The sequence below is a fragment of the Sinocyclocheilus anshuiensis genome, unplaced genomic scaffold (genome assembly GCF_001515605.1).
Source record: "Sinocyclocheilus anshuiensis isolate Anshui unplaced genomic scaffold, SAMN03320099.WGS_v1.1 scaffold444, whole genome shotgun sequence".
Taxonomy (NCBI): domain Eukaryota; kingdom Metazoa; phylum Chordata; class Actinopteri; order Cypriniformes; family Cyprinidae; genus Sinocyclocheilus; species Sinocyclocheilus anshuiensis.
The window spans coordinates 124398-144991 of NW_015555739.1; the positions used below are offsets into that span (position 1 = coordinate 124398).

Genomic DNA, 20594 nt, shown 5'->3' on the forward strand with positions numbered 1-20594 from the left:
ACTTGTTGCTCTCTCGTTGATCTGATTGCTTCTACTTTGTAAGTCGCTTTGGATAAAAGCATCAGCTAAATGACTAAATGTAAATGTAAAGCAGCATGTTTATTCAGACTGAATCAGTGCTTTAGTAATCGTGTGTGTGTGTGTCTGTGTGTGTGTGTTCAGAGTTTCGTGGCCAGTAAGACCAGGCCTCTGTTCTACTGGCTGGGTTTGACTGACGGCCACACCGGTGAGTGGGAATGGCTGGACGGAACACCGTACACGGTCATCAGGAGGTGAGTGTGTGTCCAGCGTCAGGAGCTTCGTTCACACTCCAGCGTTCATCACGTGTGTGTGTGTGTGTGTGTGTGTGCAGTGAATGGATGCCCGGTCAGCCGGATGACTGGACGGCTCACGGTTTGGGAGGTGGTGAAGACTGCGCTCACTTTCATCACGACGGACGCTATAACGACGACCACTGCTCTCGGCGCTACCGCTATATCTGCAAAGCTCACGCCTCCTCCATCTGAGACACGAATGTCCTTCACAGCGTCAACACTTTACAACAAAACTACATCAAACCAACAAACAACATCAGTGTGATTATAAACACTAATAATGTTTAATATTTCAAGGTTTCTGATTCTTATATTTACTGTATGTAAACAACAAAAACGATTAATTTGTTTAATTTTGATTTTATATTGATTTTGGAGGCATGACAATGTATTTTAGTTTAGTTAGTCATGTTTTAGTTCAGTTTCTCACATTACTGTGCTACAGAAAAATGTTGCTCTGGATGAAAGCAACCGCTAAACGAATAAATGTAACTCTGTACTTTTGATGCTACTGCCACGCTTAAAAATGAACATTAACTGAAAGTGTCCGCTGAAAGTGTAACTGAAACTGTTCACTGTTTTTACTGTATTTTTGATCAAATAAATGCAGCCTTTGTGAGCAGAAGAGACTCTTTCAAAAACTTTTAAAAACCCCAAACTTTTGAACAGTACTAGCATAGCTTTCTCTCTACTTCCATGTGGGTTTGACATTTTTATCATGAGACCTGCGAGTAAACACTGAGCTTTCAGAGGCGGCGCTGCTGCTCTTCCTCAGGCATCCAGCAGGGGGTGACGTGCGAAAATTTTCTGCAGGCATCTGCGTTGGTTTGAGGACCTGAGAGAGCCTTAGTGAAGCCGCGCGGGTCAGTGCAGGCACTTTAGCCTGGTTTCCAGGAGTGGTGGCGTGGCGTGTCGTTGACGCCACGGTGTTGCGAGCGAAGCTGGGTGGTTTGACCGTGGAATTGCGCGCTGAGGTTTGAGGACTGGGACAGTCGAGGCCACGGAGTGTAACGCGACACATCTTCTCCTCCGGACGAAACGCTTGCGTCGTCTTTGTGCGGCTGAGAACGCTTCGATTGGTTCGCTCCTGAATTTGTGCAGAAGAACTACGGGGCTGCCGGAGAGGAATGAGCTTCCTCAAACTCGCGGTTTCAGAGGCGGACACACGTTTAGGAGATGATGTCGATGGTTTAATGGAAGATGAAGGTGATTTCGCAGAAAGAGATTCTCTGTTTTTAGAGATGAAGGTTCGTTTGCTGATTGTTTGTTTCGCTCCAGTGCTGGTTTTGAGCGACTCTTTTGTAGGTTGGACAATATCTTTAGTTTTTCTCTCTGATTCGTCATTAATAACCTCTGATTCTACCACTAAACTGATTCGTGAAGGGTCAGAGGTCACGCTTGGAGTCAGTTCTGTATTTCCCGATGTTTCCTGGCTTTTTGTTTGAAGGTCGTTGTTCTGCGATTCTTGTACGGAAAGAGTCTTATTTTGGATCTCTGGCTCCTCTGTCGTGTTTGTGATGGAGAGTGAGTGTACTGGAGGAAGTACAATTGTATCCGATCCAAAGGGGTCAAAGGTCACATCTGGAGTCAGTTCTGTATTTCCCAATGTTTTTCCTGTATTTTCCTGTGTTTGAAGGTCGTTGTTCTGCGATTTCTGTATGGAAAGAGTCTTATTTTGGATCTCTGGCTCCTCTGTCGTATTTGTGATGGAGAGTGAGAGTACTGGAGGAAGTACAATTGTATCCGATCCAAAGGGGTCAAAGGTCACATCTGGAGTCAGTTCTGTATTTCCCAATGTTTCCTGGCTTTGTGTTTGAAGGTCGTTGCTCTGCGATTCTTGTATGGAAAGAGTCTTATTTTGGATCTCTGGCTCCTCTGTCGTGTTTGTGATGGAGAGCGAGTGTATTGGAGGAAATACGAGTGTATCCGATCCACAGGGGTCAAAGGTCACGCTCTTCTGTTGCGGTGAGCGACGTGGACTGTGACGGCTCGTCTTGAGCAGCTCCAGAAGCCCCTTCCTCTTTAACACCGCCGCCACATCTGCTTCACTATTGGACCGCAAGATGGAGACTCCGCCCATATCCCCATGCCCCGCCCACGAGTGCCGCTTGTCCTCCGACTCCTTCAGACGCTTGCGCCGAGACTCCTCCCACATTTCTCGCTCCACGTTCTCCTGAGGAGAGAAAAGAGTGCTGATGATTACCAAACTAGTTTAAGTTCAGAGCCTGAATTAAAGAACATATAAAATAAATATAAAAGACAAGGGGGCCTCAATGGAGTGCTAGGGGATTCATGGAAACATTTAGAGAAAATGTAAAAATAAATATATAATAATAAAGAATTAAATAAATAAATAATTTGAATATATTACAATAAATAAATAATACAATTATATTAGATTAAATAAATATTAGATGTAAATAAATAAGTGAACAATAAAATATAAACATTAAAATATCAGTAAGTAAACAATATTAATTATATTATCTTAATTAATTAATTTAGGACATTTAATAATATAGTACTATAGTGAGTAGAAAAAAAGTTTGTTTTACTATGCTTTTTTTCCCAATATTTTGATATTTTAAAAAAGTATAGTATATAGATTACCAATTTAAATTAGTCTAAACAGGATTTAAACATCAAAATATAAATAAGTAAACAATACAAATATGATTATTAAAATTTGATGAGTAAAAATAATATATTTAACAATACTGTACTGTTGTAAATAGAGAAAGTTCATTCTAATATGCTCTTTAAACTTGGTCTTTAAACATGAAAATTATAATTGTGTAAAAATACAAATTTGATTAAATAAATAAATAATATATGAATAGAAAATGAGAATATATATCAGTAGGAAAAGAAGTTAATTAATTATGCTTATTTTCCCAATATTTTAATATTTAAAATCTATACATTAGTAAATTAGTCTAAACTGAGTGTTTAAACATGAAAATATATAGCAGCCACGCATGGCAAGTAAATAATTTTATTTTTTTTTTTTTACCTGAATTGCTTTTTTGAATTTGGAGCAGAAATTCTGGAAAATTCGGAAGCACTCGTCCAGTTTGAAGACGCCTCTGTCCTCACAGAAGAAATCGATCAGAGCGTCTCCTTCCCTCTGAACCTCATCAATACTGATCCTCAGATCCTCCAGAGCTGCAGCGGCACTCTGAAACACATCAACACACACAATCAGACATGACTGGGGCGTACATGAAACGTTGCATTTAAAATCAGACATGCCACAGGTCAGAGGTCACCTGTAGGAAGGACTGCAGCTGCGTCAGGAGCTCATCATCTGAGTGGATGGTTTGCTGTAACTGATGAACTCTTCTGGTCAGAGTGTGAAACTCATCATGGATGCTGTCAACACACACTCTACACACACACACACACACACACACACACACACACACACACACACACACACAAACACACACACACAGGTTTATACAGTAGACATCCATTGTTTTAATATCAGGGAATGATATTTTCTCTTCACAGAACCCCCTAAACATAACACCTTCACAGAAAGCTTTGCAAAAAAACTGGATGTAAATAGAAACATGATTGGGATGCAGCAGTATTTTAGTATGATTGCTATGTCAGTGTTTCAACAGTGAAATGAGTGTTAGATCAGATGATTGTTTTCTCACCGCACTGCTTGCTGAACATGCTGAAGTTTCTCTGGAAACATGAGCAGATCTTTCTTCTGAGCTTCCTGAAACCAGACAAGAACCATTTTGTTCATTTAAAAGGGGAGTCATCTCAATTATCACCAGTAAAATAGAACAAGTGTGTATTCTGTTTATTGCATTATAGACCACCTCAGACTGATAGAGACCAGCTCAGACTGACAGAGACCAACTAGCTCAGACTGATAAAGACCAGCTCAGACTGATAGAGACCAGCTCAGACTGATAGAGACCAGCACAGACTGACAGAGACCAGACCAGAGCACAGACTGACAGAGACCAGCTCAGACTGATAGAGACCAGCACAGACTGATAGAGACCAGCTCAGACTGATAGAGACCAGCACAGACTGATAGAGACCGGCACAGACTCACAGAGACCGGCACAGACTCACAGAGACCGGCACAGGCTGACAGAGACCAACCAGCTCAGACTGATAAAGACCAGCACAGACTGACAGAGACCAGCTCAGACTGATAGAGACCAGCACAGACTGATAGAGACCAGCTCAGACTGATAGTGGCCAGCCCAGACTGATAGAGACCGGCTCAGACTGACAGAGACCAACTAGCTCAGACTGATAAAGACCAGCTCAGACTGATAGAGACCAGCTCAGACTGATAGAGACCAGCACAGACTGATAGAGACCGGCTCAGACTGACAGAGACCAACTAGCTCAGACTGATAAAGACCAGCTCAGACAGCACAGACCCAGCTCAGACTGATAGAGACCAGCACAGACTGATAGAGACCAGCTCAGACTGATAGAGATGATAGAGACCTGATAGAGACCGGCACAGACTCACAGAGACCGGCACAGACTCACAGAGACCGGCACAGGCTGACAGAGACCAACCAGCTCAGACTGATAAAGACCAGCACAGACTGACAGAGACACGCTCAGACTGATAGAGACCAGCACAGACTGATAGAGACCAGCTCAGACTGATAGTGGCCAGCCCAGACTGATAGAGACCGGCTCAGACTGACAGAGACCAACTAGCTCAGACTGATAAAGACCAGCTCAGACTGATAGAGACCAGCTCAGACTGATAAAGACCAGCACAGACTGACAGAGACCAGCTCAGACTGATAGAGACCAGCACAGACTGATAGAGACCAGCTCAGACTGATAGTGGCCAGCCCAGACTGATAGAGACCGGCTCAGACTGACAGAGACCAACTAGCTCAGACTGATAAAGACCAGCTCAGACTGATAGAGACCAGCTCAGACTGATAGAGACCAGCACAGACTGATAGAGACCGGCTCAGACTGACAGAGACCAACTAGCTCAGACTGATAAAGACCAGCTCAGACTGATAGAGACCAGCTCAGACTGATAGAGACCAGCACAGACTGATAGAGACCGGCTCAGACTGACAGAGACCAACTAGCTCAGACTGATAAAGACCAGCTCAGACTGATAGAGACCAGCTCAGACTGATAGAGACCAGCACAGACTGATAGAGACCGGCTCAGACTGACAGAGACCAACTAGCTCAGACTGATAAAGACCAGCTCAGACTGATAGAGACCAGCTCAGACTGATAGAGACCAGCACAGACTGATAGAGACCGGCTCAGACTGACAGAGACCAACTAGCTCAGACTGATAAAGACCAGCTCAGACTGATAGAGACCAGCTCAGACTGATAAAGACCAGCACAGACTGACAGAGACCAGCTCAGACTGATAGAGACCAGCACAGACTGATAGAGACCAGCTCAGACTGATAGTGGCCAGCCCAGACTGATAGAGACCGGCTCAGACTGACAGAGACCAACTAGCTCAGACTGATAAAGACCAGCTCAGACTGATAGAGACCAGCTCAGACTGATAAAGACCAGCACAGACTGACAGAGACCAGCTCAGACTGATAGAGACCAGCACAGACTGATAGAGACCAGCTCAGACTGATAGTGGCCAGCCCAGACTGATAGAGACCGGCTCAGACTGACAGAGACCAACTAGCTCAGACTGATAAAGACCAGCTCAGACTGATAGAGACCAGCTCAGACTGATAAAGACCAGCACAGACTGACAGAGACCAGCTCAGACTGATAGAGACCAGCACAGACTGATAGAGACCAGCTCAGACTGATAGTGGCCAGCCCAGACTGATAGAGACCGGCTCAGACTGACAGAGACCAACTAGCTCAGACTGATAAAGACCAGCTCAGACTGATAGAGACCAGCTCAGACTGATAGAGACCAGCACAGACTGATAGAGACCGGCTCAGACTGACAGAGACCAACTAGCTCAGACTGATAAAGACCAGCTCAGACTGATAGAGACCAGCTCAGACTGATAGAGACCAGCACAGACTGATAGAGACCGGCTCAGACTGACAGAGACCAACTAGCTCAGACTGATAAAGACCAGCTCAGACTGATAGAGACCAGCTCAGACTGATAGAGACCAGCACAGACTGATAGAGACCGGCTCAGACTGACAGAGACCAACTAGCTCAGACTGATAAAGACCAGCTCAGACTGATAGAGACCAGCTCAGACTGATAGAGACCAGCACAGACTGATAGAGACCGGCTCAGACTGACAGAGACCAACTAGCTCAGACTGATAAAGACCAGCTCAGACTGATAGAGACCAGCTCAGACTGATAAAGACCAGCACAGACTGACAGAGACCAGCTCAGACTGATAGAGACCAGCACAGACTGATAGAGACCAGCTCAGACTGATAGTGGCCAGCCCAGACTGATAGAGACCGGCTCAGACTGACAGAGACCAACTAGCTCAGACTGATAAAGACCAGCTCAGACTGATAGAGACCAGCTCAGACTGATAAAGACCAGCACAGACTGACAGAGACCAGCTCAGACTGATAGAGACCAGCACAGACTGATAGAGACCAGCTCAGACTGATAGTGGCCAGCCCAGACTGATAGAGACCGGCTCAGACTGACAGAGACCAACTAGCTCAGACTGATAAAGACCAGCTCAGACTGATAGAGACCAGCTCAGACTGATAAAGACCAGCACAGACTGACAGAGACCAGCTCAGACTGATAGAGACCAGCACAGACTGATAGAGACCAGCTCAGACTGATAGTGGCCAGCCCAGACTGATAGAGACCGGCTCAGACTGACAGAGACCAACTAGCTCAGACTGATAAAGACCAGCTCAGACTGATAGAGACCAGCTCAGACTGATAGAGACCAGCACAGACTGATAGAGACCGGCTCAGACTGACAGAGACCAACTAGCTCAGACTGATAAAGACCAGCTCAGACTGATAGAGACCAGCTCAGACTGATAGAGACCAGCACAGACTGATAGAGACCGGCTCAGACTGACAGAGACCAACTAGCTCAGACTGATAAAGACCAGCTCAGACTGATAGAGACCAGCTCAGACTGATAGAGACCAGCACAGACTGATAGAGACCGGCTCAGACTGACAGAGACCAACTAGCTCAGACTGATAAAGACCAGCTCAGACTGATAGAGACCAGCTCAGACTGATAGAGACCAGCACAGACTGATAGAGACCGGCTCAGACTGACAGAGACCAACTAGCTCAGACTGATAAAGACCAGCTCAGACTGATAGAGACCAGCTCAGACTGATAAAGACCAGCACAGACTGACAGAGACCAGCTCAGACTGATAGAGACCAGCACAGACTGATAGAGACCAGCTCAGACTGATAGTGGCCAGCCCAGACTGATAGAGACCGGCTCAGACTGACAGAGACCAACTAGCTCAGACTGATAAAGACCAGCTCAGACTGATAGAGACCAGCTCAGACTGATAAAGACCAGCACAGACTGACAGAGACCAGCTCAGACTGATAGAGACCAGCACAGACTGATAGAGACCAGCTCAGACTGATAGTGGCCAGCCCAGACTGATAGAGACCGGCTCAGACTGACAGAGACCAACTAGCTCAGACTGATAAAGACCAGCTCAGACTGATAGAGACCAGCTCAGACTGATAAAGACCAGCACAGACTGACAGAGACCAGCTCAGACTGATAGAGACCAGCACAGACTGATAGAGACCAGCTCAGACTGATAGTGGCCAGCCCAGACTGATAGAGACCGGCTCAGACTGACAGAGACCAACTAGCTCAGACTGATAAAGACCAGCTCAGACTGATAGAGACCAGCTCAGACTGATAGAGACCAGCACAGACTGATAGAGACCGGCTCAGACTGACAGAGACCAACTAGCTCAGACTGATAAAGACCAGCTCAGACTGATAGAGACCAGCTCAGACTGATAGAGACCAGCACAGACTGATAGAGACCGGCTCAGACTGACAGAGACCAACTAGCTCAGACTGATAAAGACCAGCTCAGACTGATAGAGACCAGCTCAGACTGATAGAGACCAGCACAGACTGATAGAGACCGGCTCAGACTGACAGAGACCAACTAGCTCAGACTGATAAAGACCAGCTCAGACTGATAGAGACCAGCTCAGACTGATAGAGACCAGCACAGACTGATAGAGACCGGCTCAGACTGACAGAGACCAACTAGCTCAGACTGATAAAGACCAGCTCAGACTGATAGAGACCAGCTCAGACTGATAAAGACCAGCACAGACTGACAGAGACCAGCTCAGACTGATAGAGACCAGCACAGACTGATAGAGACCAGCTCAGACTGATAGTGGCCAGCCCAGACTGATAGAGACCGGCTCAGACTGACAGAGACCAACTAGCTCAGACTGATAAAGACCAGCTCAGACTGATAGAGACCAGCTCAGACTGATAAAGACCAGCACAGACTGACAGAGACCAGCTCAGACTGATAGAGACCAGCACAGACTGATAGAGACCAGCTCAGACTGATAGTGGCCAGCCCAGACTGATAGAGACCGGCTCAGACTGACAGAGACCAACTAGCTCAGACTGATAAAGACCAGCTCAGACTGATAGAGACCAGCTCAGACTGATAAAGACCAGCACAGACTGACAGAGACCAGCTCAGACTGATAGAGACCAGCACAGACTGATAGAGACCAGCTCAGACTGATAGTGGCCAGCCCAGACTGATAGAGACCGGCTCAGACTGACAGAGACCAACTAGCTCAGACTGATAAAGACCAGCTCAGACTGATAGAGACCAGCTCAGACTGATAGAGACCAGCACAGACTGATAGAGACCGGCTCAGACTGACAGAGACCAACTAGCTCAGACTGATAAAGACCAGCTCAGACTGATAGAGACCAGCTCAGACTGATAGAGACCAGCACAGACTGATAGAGACCGGCTCAGACTGACAGAGACCAACTAGCTCAGACTGATAAAGACCAGCTCAGACTGATAGAGACCAGCTCAGACTGATAGAGACCAGCACAGACTGATAGAGACCGGCTCAGACTGACAGAGACCAACTAGCTCAGACTGATAAAGACCAGCTCAGACTGATAGAGACCAGCTCAGACTGATAGAGACCAGCACAGACTGATAGAGACCGGCTCAGACTGACAGAGACCAACTAGCTCAGACTGATAAAGACCAGCTCAGACTGATAGAGACCAGCTCAGACTGATAAAGACCAGCACAGACTGACAGAGACCAGCTCAGACTGATAGAGACCAGCACAGACTGATAGAGACCAGCTCAGACTGATAGTGGCCAGCCCAGACTGATAGAGACCGGCTCAGACTGACAGAGACCAACTAGCTCAGACTGATAAAGACCAGCTCAGACTGATAGAGACCAGCTCAGACTGATAAAGACCAGCACAGACTGACAGAGACCAGCTCAGACTGATAGAGACCAGCACAGACTGATAGAGACCAGCTCAGACTGATAGTGGCCAGCCCAGACTGATAGAGACCGGCTCAGACTGACAGAGACCAACTAGCTCAGACTGATAAAGACCAGCTCAGACTGATAGAGACCAGCTCAGACTGATAAAGACCAGCACAGACTGACAGAGACCAGCTCAGACTGATAGAGACCAGCACAGACTGATAGAGACCAGCTCAGACTGATAGTGGCCAGCCCAGACTGATAGAGACCGGCTCAGACTGACAGAGACCAACTAGCTCAGACTGATAAAGACCAGCTCAGACTGATAGAGACCAGCTCAGACTGATAGAGACCAGCACAGACTGATAGAGACCGGCTCAGACTGACAGAGACCAACTAGCTCAGACTGATAAAGACCAGCTCAGACTGATAGAGACCAGCTCAGACTGATAGAGACCAGCACAGACTGATAGAGACCGGCTCAGACTGACAGAGACCAACTAGCTCAGACTGATAAAGACCAGCTCAGACTGATAGAGACCAGCTCAGACTGATAGAGACCAGCACAGACTGATAGAGACCGGCTCAGACTGACAGAGACCAACTAGCTCAGACTGATAAAGACCAGCTCAGACTGATAGAGACCAGCTCAGACTGATAGAGACCAGCACAGACTGATAGAGACCGGCTCAGACTGACAGAGACCAACTAGCTCAGACTGATAAAGACCAGCTCAGACTGATAGAGACCAGCTCAGACTGATAAAGACCAGCACAGACTGACAGAGACCAGCTCAGACTGATAGAGACCAGCACAGACTGATAGAGACCAGCTCAGACTGATAGTGGCCAGCCCAGACTGATAGAGACCGGCTCAGACTGACAGAGACCAACTAGCTCAGACTGATAAAGACCAGCTCAGACTGATAGAGACCAGCTCAGACTGATAAAGACCAGCACAGACTGACAGAGACCAGCTCAGACTGATAGAGACCAGCACAGACTGATAGAGACCAGCTCAGACTGATAGTGGCCAGCCCAGACTGATAGAGACCGGCTCAGACTGACAGAGACCAACTAGCTCAGACTGATAAAGACCAGCTCAGACTGATAGAGACCAGCTCAGACTGATAAAGACCAGCACAGACTGACAGAGACCAGCTCAGACTGATAGAGACCAGCACAGACTGATAGAGACCAGCTCAGACTGATAGTGGCCAGCCCAGACTGATAGAGACCGGCTCAGACTGACAGAGACCAACTAGCTCAGACTGATAAAGACCAGCTCAGACTGATAGAGACCAGCTCAGACTGATAGAGACCAGCACAGACTGATAGAGACCGGCTCAGACTGACAGAGACCAACTAGCTCAGACTGATAAAGACCAGCTCAGACTGATAGAGACCAGCTCAGACTGATAGAGACCAGCACAGACTGATAGAGACCGGCTCAGACTGACAGAGACCAACTAGCTCAGACTGATAAAGACCAGCTCAGACTGATAGAGACCAGCTCAGACTGATAGAGACCAGCACAGACTGATAGAGACCGGCTCAGACTGACAGAGACCAACTAGCTCAGACTGATAAAGACCAGCTCAGACTGATAGAGACCAGCTCAGACTGATAGAGACCAGCACAGACTGATAGAGACCGGCTCAGACTGACAGAGACCAACTAGCTCAGACTGATAAAGACCAGCTCAGACTGATAGAGACCAGCTCAGACTGATAAAGACCAGCACAGACTGACAGAGACCAGCTCAGACTGATAGAGACCAGCACAGACTGATAGAGACCAGCTCAGACTGATAGTGGCCAGCCCAGACTGATAGAGACCGGCTCAGACTGACAGAGACCAACTAGCTCAGACTGATAAAGACCAGCTCAGACTGATAGAGACCAGCTCAGACTGATAAAGACCAGCACAGACTGACAGAGACCAGCTCAGACTGATAGAGACCAGCACAGACTGATAGAGACCAGCTCAGACTGATAGTGGCCAGCCCAGACTGATAGAGACCGGCTCAGACTGACAGAGACCAACTAGCTCAGACTGATAAAGACCAGCTCAGACTGATAGAGACCAGCTCAGACTGATAAAGACCAGCACAGACTGACAGAGACCAGCTCAGACTGATAGAGACCAGCACAGACTGATAGAGACCAGCTCAGACTGATAGAGACCAGCACAGACTCACAGAGACCAGCTCAGACTCAGAGACCAGCTCGGACTGATAGAGACCAGCACAGACTGACAGAGACCAACTAGCTCAGACTGATAAAGACCAGCTCAGACTGATAGAGACCAGCTCAGACTGATAGAGACCAGCACAGACTGATAGAGACCGGCTCAGACTGACAGAGACCAACTAGCTCAGACTGATAAAGACCAGCTCAGACTGATAGAGACCAGCTCAGACTGATAGAGACCAGCACAGACTGATAGAGACCGGCTCAGACTGACAGAGACCAACTAGCTCAGACTGATAAAGACCAGCTCAGACTGATAGAGACCAGCTCAGACTGATAGAGACCAGCACAGACTGATAGAGACCGGCTCAGACTGACAGAGACCAACTAGCTCAGACTGATAAAGACCAGCTCAGACTGATAGAGACCAGCTCAGACTGATAAAGACCAGCACAGACTGACAGAGACCAGCTCAGACTGATAGAGACCAGCACAGACTGATAGAGACCAGCTCAGACTGATAGTGGCCAGCCCAGACTGATAGAGACCGGCTCAGACTGACAGAGACCAACTAGCTCAGACTGATAAAGACCAGCTCAGACTGATAGAGACCAGCTCAGACTGATAAAGACCAGCACAGACTGACAGAGACCAGCTCAGACTGATAGAGACCAGCACAGACTGATAGAGACCAGCTCAGACTGATAGAGACCAGCACAGACTGATAGAGACCGGCACAGACTCACAGAGACCGGCACAGACTCACAGAGACCGGCACAGGCTGACAGAGACCAACCAGCTCAGACTGATAAAGACCAGCACAGACTGACAGAGACCAGCTCAGACTGATAAAGACCAGCTCAGACTGATAGAGACCAGCTCAGACTGATAGAGACCAGCACAGACTGACAGAGACCAACTAGCTCAGACTGATAAAGACCAGCTCAGACTGATAGAGACCAGCTCAGACTGATAGAGACCGGCTCAGACTGACAGAGACCAACTAGCTCAGACTGATAAAGACCAGCTCAGACTGATAGAGACCAGCTCAGACTGATAAAGACCAGCACAGACTGACAGAGACCAGCTCAGACTGATAGAGACCAGCACAGACTGATAGAGACCAGCTCAGACTGATAGAGACCAGCACAGACTGATAGAGACCAGCTCAGACTGATAGAGACCAGCACAGACTGATAGAGACCAGCTCAGACTGATAGAGACCAGCACAGACTGATAGAGACCAGCTCAGACTGATAGAGACCAGCACAGACTGATAGAGACCAGCTCAGACTGATAGAGACCAGCACAGACTGATAGAGACCAGCTCAGACTGATAGAGACCAGCACAGACTGATAGAGACCAGCTCAGACTGATAGAGACCAGCACAGACTGATAGAGACCAGATCAGACTGATAGTGGCCAGCCCAGACTGATAGAGACCGGCTCAGACTGACAGAGACCAACTAGCTCAGACTGATAAAGACCAGCTCAGACTGATAGAGACCAGCTCAGACTGATAAAGACCAGCACAGACTGACAGAGACCAGCTCAGACTGATAGAGACCAGCACAGACTGATAGAGACCAGCTCAGACTGATAGAGACCAGCACAGACTGATAGAGACCGGCACAGACTCACAGAGACCGGCACAGACTCACAGAGACCGGCACAGGCTGACAGAGACCAACCAGCTCAGACTGATAGAGACCAGCACAGACTGATAGAGACCGGCACAGACTCACAGAGACCGGCACAGACTCACAGAGACCGGCACAGGCTGACAGAGACCAACCAGCTCAGACTGATAAAGACCAGCACAGACTGACAGAGACCAGCTCAGACTGATAGAGACCAGCACAGACTGATAGAGACCAGCTCAGACTGATAGAGACCAGCACAGACTCACAGAGACCAGCTCAGACTCAGAGACCAGCTCGGACTGATAGAGACCAGCACAGACTGACAGAGATTCAAAGATTCAAAAAACTTTATTATCTATCAACCAGTGATAGAAATTTGTCTTAGGTAAAAGGCTCACATATACACAGTACAAAAGACACACACAACAACCAAACCACAATTAATCCACAAACACCTCTAAAATAAATAATAACAAACCTAAGATACAAGATCCTGACAAAACTGCTTGGCCTTATTTAGAATAGAAATTGCAGTAGGAATAAAATAATTACTAAGCCTTCCTTCTGGCCAAAGGTGTTCTAAACCAACAACCTGATGGGAACAAGCTGAAAGAAACAATGCAAAGGATGAGAGGGGTCAGTAACAATAGAAGCTGCTTTCCTCTTTACAGCACAGTTATAGAGAGCTAAATGTCTGTAAGAGTGAGAGTCTGTGGGTACCTAATAATTTTAGATGCCTGCCTGATTACTCTAGATAACTTTTTCTTGTTTTCAGCTGAAAGAAAGTTAAACCAAGAAACAATATTAAAGGTTATAACTGATTCCACAAGTGACCGTTAGGTAAAAGGCTAAAATATACACAATACAAAAAACACACACAACAACCAAATCACACTTAATACACAAAAACACCTCTAAAATAAATGATGTTTTATTAACAAAGTTCGGGAGGAGCACGTTCAGATAATAAACCTAATTAACACGAGAGGAGTACAATCAGTAATCAACCCAATTAACAAGATAAGAGGTGTATATATACACAGCAGACCTCCCCCTCTCTTCCTTGACAGTTTTCCAGCATCCCTCCACCACCCCTTCTGGTGGTTAATAATAATCTAATCTAATGAATTCAATAATAACAAACCTACAAGATCCTGACTATACTACTTGGCCTTATTTAGAATATAAATTGCATTAGGAATAAATAATTACTATAAGCCTTCCTTCTAGCCAATGGAGTTCTAAACCGACAACCTGCTGGGAGAAACAATGCAAAGGATGAGAGGGGTCAGTAACAATAGAAGCTGCTTTCCTTTACAGCACAGTTATAGAGAGCTAAAAGTTGAGTCTGTGGGTACCCAATAATTGAAGATGCCTGCCTGATTACGCTTGATCATATTTTCTTGTTTTCAGCTAAAAGAAAGTTAAACCAAGAAACAATATTAAAGGTTATAACTGATTCCACCAGCTCAGACTGACACACTCACCAGAGCAACAAAGTGCAGAAGGTTGATTCCAGGTTTGTTGGCTTTAGTATCAGCCAATAACAGCAGAGACGAGAGTTTGAAGCCCACGGCGTTACCAGCAGATCCACCCTGACACACAGAGAGAGAGAGAGAGAGAGAGAGAGAGAGAGAGAGAGAGAGAGAATCAGTTCATCTGGATGGTTCATATAAAACCAGTGAAAAGTGATCTACCAGTTCGTCAAGAGTCTCAACTGTACTGCGTGGGTTCTGGCTTTGTAAATCTAAACTGTAAAAAAATCAGTTCCAAAGTTTTGATCAGCAGTGTATGAAATGTGTTGTCAATTCCTCAGCTGCATTCTGAGGGTATTTACATTACATTTATGCAAAAAACAAAAACAAAAAAGCAAACAAACAATTAAATAAAAAAAAAATCTAAATGTTAAATTTAAAATAAAAATTTTTTTGAATATTGTTTATATTAATCACATTTTTTTTTTAAAGTTTACAAACTGTATTCTAAATACAGTTTTAAAAAACTCATATTCTCATGTTTACTTTTGTAATGTGTAAGATTTTCACAGTTTTTAACTGATTCGTTTTTTGTTTTTGAGTGTTTTTGTGGTGAATTAAATCCAACTCCGGTCAATCTGACCCAGAACATGATAACAATTACATCACGAATTTTAACATAATACCAAAAAAAAAAAATCTTTTACACATTTATATTTGTAGCATTTCTGTAGTTGGAACAGTAAATCATTAATTCACAGGAAAAGCATGAACTGATTTAATGTATATCTTAAATGCAATGCAACTCACTAAAAACACATCTGCAAAATCCATTACTAAGTGGACTTTGATATAGTCTTTATTAGTAGCTTGTTATTTGGTTAATTATTTACTGGCTTAAATTTAAAGTAGTTTAACACTGCTATATATATATGCATATGCATGTATTTGTAAATGTGTAAGAGTACCAGACTTACAGCATTCATGATGTTTCCAGCCTGCAGCACTAAATGAAGGACATTGTGAAGCTCCTCACAGCTCAACAGCTCTGCAAACAACAGTTCAGCAGATGAATGTGAAGCTGAAGGTGTTTATACACAGAACACTGTAAATAGTGATGGATTTTATGGGAACTCAACACTGGACTGGTGAAATCAGACACTAACGGAGATCACTTGTTCACCTTTAATGGTGCTCAGGATGATGGTCAGGTCATGTTTCATGACGGTGTATGAAGGGAAAAACTCTTCCTTTAACAGCAGAGCCTCGAGACGGACCTCATACCTGCAGAAACGCAGAAGAACCAGCTCAAATTAGATCTGGACCAGACCGGATCACTGCCACAAACACTGACAGCCCGTTTCCATCGTACCTGGGTAAACGGATGAGCTTGTGTATGAAAGCATCAGGCGGCGCCAGGTCTTTAGGATTCCCATTGAATATCTGAAGATTCTTCACCTGTCAACCAACCAATCAATCAATCAGTCATGAAGCAATCCTCTGCTTAAAGGTGACATATCATGAGAATCTGACTTTTCCAGGTTTTAAGGAAGCCTTTCTCTGCAAGCGTCTGAGAAAACCAGCGCGTCTGATTTCGCTCCCTTGGTGACGTGGCAAAGGGATCTCATTATGATATTACCGCCCCTTAATCTGTAAGTTTACACCCACGTCACCGTTATTGTGTTTTCGCAAGCGACAACGGTGTACCAGTTCTAATGCCATGTCGAAAGTTTGAGCAAAGCATGCTAACTGTTCTGCGTTTGGCTGCAGAGACGAGCACAGAACACTGTTTAGAGTCCCAGCCTCAGAGCAGACAACAGAGCAGTGCATTTATTGATGTATTTACTGTATATTGCTGCTGCCACACAGATCTAAAATAAACGTGATTTATTTCCCAGCTGTTTACCTTCACAGACATAACCCACTGTTTTTGTAACTCGTGTGTTTTTAACGTAAACTTGTGTGTGAATGAGAACTTAGTTTAGTACTCACATGCTGTGACAGCCGCTTTCTGTGCGTGTGCTTCGGATGTGTGCGCTCAGAAAACCGTATATCAGAAGTTTAAACTAATATGGTTTAAAACGCATGATTTCAGAGCGATAAACATGATAATCAGAACCAAAACAGATGTTTTTAGCAGGTCCGAGCTGTAATGGCGCAAAGGGGGCGGGGAGCAACAGCTCATTTGCATTTAAAGAGACCGGCACGAAAAACAGCGTGTTCCTGCTTCCACTCAAAATAGGCATTTTCAAAATGATATAATAAATGATCTGTGGAGTATTTTGAGCTGAAACTTCACAGACACATTCTGGGGACACCAGAGACTTATATTACATATTGTAAAAAGGGGCATAATGTGTCTCCTTTAAAGGTCAGTGGAGTCTTTACCTCGTCCTCCTCCGGCAGGAGCTTCAGCAGCTCTATGAGAGACTCCACGCTGAAGACGCCTGTGTTTCCATGAAGAATATCATCCAGAAGACTCTCACTGGACCTGGACATACAGAGAATCAGTGAGAGCAGACGAATAACACACACACACACACACACACACACACGATACAGTCTTACTTTTTGAAGTGTTTCAGAAAAATACAGATATTCAAGCTTCTCTTGGAGTTCAGGATGGTGATCTAAGGAGAAGCACACACACACACACACACACACACTTATAAATGCTGTATGTTGTAATATAAATCTCATCACTAACATCATCAAACCAGTGTTGCTTTACTCTCATTAAAATAGTATATACTGTGATAAATTTTGAATTAGATTTTATTTTCATGTTTTCTATTTTCATTTTACAACTTTTTACCAAGTTTGTTTCATGTTTTGTCACTTTTTTTTCTGTCTATACAGTATATTTTCCATTTTAATTTAGAAGATTTAGTAGTTTTGTTGTGCTTTTGTCATTTGTATTAGTTTTTTTTTGTTTTAGATATTTTAGAAAAAATATTTTTTTATAAATATTTACATTGTTTTTATTAATATTTTGATTGTTCAATTTCATTTTAGTTCGTTTTAGTCATTTTTTTGTCATTTTTTTTAATGTCTACATAGATATAGAGATATATATTTTGAATTAGTTTTATATATTTTTAACTTTCATTTTACTTTTAGGTGAAGTTTCAGCAGTTTGTTGTGTTTTTGTCATTTTCATGATTATTACAGATTTTTTAAATTAATTTTCATTTTAGTTAATGTTTTAGTAATTTTGTTATGTGTTTTTGTCAATTTGGTTATACAGTATTATTATACAGTACATGCAGTTATTAATGTTTTGAATCTTTATTTTTATATTTTCCATTAAATTTTCATTTTAAAATTTGGTAGTTTTGTTGTTTTTGTCATTTTATTAGCTGTTGGTTTTTATATCTATACAGTTTTTACTAATATTTTGAATATTTTTTTCTTTTTAATTTAACATTTTAGTCATTTTGTTGTGTGTTGTTGTCAGTCTAAATATAGCTTTTTAAATAATATTTTGAATGAGTTTTTTATATGTTCTGTTCATGTTAATTTTAGTGGAATTGCTGTTAATGGTTTTAGTTTGAGTTAACTCTGCATCAAACCTCCTCTGATCTCAGTAGAGCTCACCTGCGGCCTGAGATCTTTCACAGAAGCGTGTCTTCGTCCGATCACGCAGCAGGTTGTTGTGAACGAGGGTGTGTCCTCGTGTCCAAAGAGCTCCTCGATGGCTCTGATGTCGATGTGGAACGGATCTCTGCTGCTCCACAGGTTCGGCCCCTTCTGCTGCTTGACACGATCTTCAGGAATCGGTTTCCAGTAGAAGCTCCTCACCCTCCTCTTCCTCTCCGCAGGGTTTCTCACAGGAAGGGGCGGGGGAAGGGGAGGAGCCAGAGGTGGGATGCTTTGAGGGGCGTGGTCATATAATGAGGGAGGAGATGCAACAACCCCACCCTCTTTCTCAAAACTGCTGCTCATAGTAGAAGGGGATGTGGGCGGGGTCAGAAGATGATTGACAGCTTGTACACCAACATGAAGATCCAGTGAGCTCAAACAACAAACAGAAGCTTCTGTAATATGAGAAAAACTTTTTTTTTCTAAATGAATACAATGCATAAGAGTATCTTCTAAATGCATCAAACAGACTCATTCCACTGGCTGATCCAGAATTTGGCTGTTTAAACACCTTCAGTTCAGGGATGTTTCTATGTTCTTTCAGAAACGAGAAGAATATCCCATGTGCAAACGCTCAGGTGTCATTAAACGACATAATGAACCCGCTGGCATCATTCACACACAATCAAACACACTTCAGTGCAGACACAAACCCAAACATAACACAAATATGCTCCTATCAAGGTAAAAATGTGTTATTTCTGAATGTTCTCTAAACATTCATAAAATGTATTTAAAAAATGTTCTACTTTTCTTTTTTCTTGGCTATTGTCAAGGGAACATTCCATTTGATTATTTTGCAAACATTATGGGAACGTTACTTTTGAATGTTCTGAAACAAATTGTAACATTCCAAAAAGTTACTTGAACATCCAACTACAACATTTCAGGAACAAAAAACATCCCATGAATGATGTGTAAATACACGTTTTTGTGCTAATGATTTGAAAGCATTATTAAATACCAGAGATGTTTGAAAGAATGTTCTATTAATGTTACTGGAAGAACATCTGTTCATAAATGTGATAAAAACTTGCCAGATTGTTCGCTGTTAGCTGGAAACACACAGAGACTCTCTCTGGACCGAATGAATGCCAAATTCATCATAGTTTCATTGTTTTCTCTAATCCATAGAATGATTGTCCTGAATGATGCATGAGCAGTCACATAAGGAAGAGCAATGAACATTTATGTGCTGAAAATACTTTCAATCATTCATAAATGTAATAAATTACAAGTGTTATAAACTAAACTAAACCAACCTTTTCACAGACAACTTTTGGGATATTCAGAGTTTAATTCATATATTTAGTCACATATCTTCACATACTGTGAAGTATGGTGATATCTGTTAGTTAAGTTTTTTCTTATCAGACAAGTGAACCAACAACTAACCAGTAAACACAACTAAACAGCTGAACCCTGAAGATAACGCGCCTCTGTCTTTGTATTCGCTTCTGTTACACACTATTAATATTTAATCTATTAGTCCCTCATGAAAATGATAATACATAACACAGTGTAATATATTAACACACTGTTCAGTGAGGAAGAAAATAAACTCACCTTTGTGTTAAAGATGTTCTGAAGACTGCTTCATTCACAGCACGATCCAAACGCTCCTGTGACAGAAATCATCTGAATTATGAAAGGATATCATATTTTCATAACTATACGATGAATGATATTACATTAGGCTACCTGTATTCCATTAAAATCCGAGGCGTGTGAAGGATCTGTGAATCCGGCGAGTCTGACAGGAGCTCTTATATTTTATATGAATACAGAATCATCTACTGCAGAGTTGTAGACATCCACAAGAGAGTGAGAGAGAGAGTGTGTGTGTGTGTGTGTGTGTGTGCGCGTGTGTGTGTGTGGGTGTGTGTGTGCGCG

The 20594-nt window shown here is 44.0% G+C and overlaps 1 protein-coding gene and 1 long non-coding RNA gene across 3 annotated transcripts; one reads left to right on the plus strand and one right to left on the minus strand.

The window, feature by feature from the left end:
* The first annotated feature begins 137 nt into the window (after nt 1-137).
* On the plus strand, nt 138-650 carry LOC107673176 (uncharacterized). The gene is made up of 2 exons (XR_001632379.1): nt 138-272; nt 353-650. It is a non-coding gene; the product is annotated as an uncharacterized LOC107673176 (long non-coding RNA).
* LOC107673175 (FH2 domain-containing protein 1) lies at nt 649-20543 on the minus strand. 2 transcript variants are annotated; one of them, XM_016466672.1, is made up of 14 exons: nt 20403-20543; nt 20268-20323; nt 18657-19096; nt 17628-17689; nt 17448-17550; nt 16432-16517; nt 16243-16343; nt 16037-16107; nt 15072-15179; nt 3980-4044; nt 3584-3701; nt 3328-3492; nt 2111-2487; nt 649-1921 (listed from the first exon to the last, which is right to left on the minus strand). In XM_016466672.1, exons 3-14 carry the CDS (start codon nt 19002-19004, stop codon nt 1003-1005), a joined length of 2523 nt encoding a protein of 840 aa, XP_016322158.1. In that variant the 5' UTR covers nt 19005-19096; nt 20268-20323; nt 20403-20543; the 3' UTR covers nt 649-1002. The 2 variants fall into 2 exon arrangements, with proteins under 2 accessions (XP_016322158.1, XP_016322157.1); XM_016466671.1 differs by having other exon boundaries at nt 649-2487; nt 20403-20542.
* Nucleotides 20544-20594: the final 51 nt, after the last annotated feature.

Excerpts from the sequence above, each read along its gene's own strand:
- LOC107673175 (XM_016466671.1), bottom strand. The coding sequence starts at position 19,004 with ATGAGCAGCAGTTTTGAGAAAGAGGGTGGGGTTGTTGCATCTCCTCCC. Across the intron at positions 3,493-3,583 it reads AGCTGCAGTCCTTCCTACAG|AGTGCCGCTGCAGCTCTGGA; the intron begins GTGACCTCTGAC and ends GATGTGTTTCAG. Across the intron at positions 2,488-3,327 it reads AATTCAAAAAAGCAATTCAG|GAGAACGTGGAGCGAGAAAT; the intron begins GTAAAAAAAAAA and ends TTCTCTCCTCAG.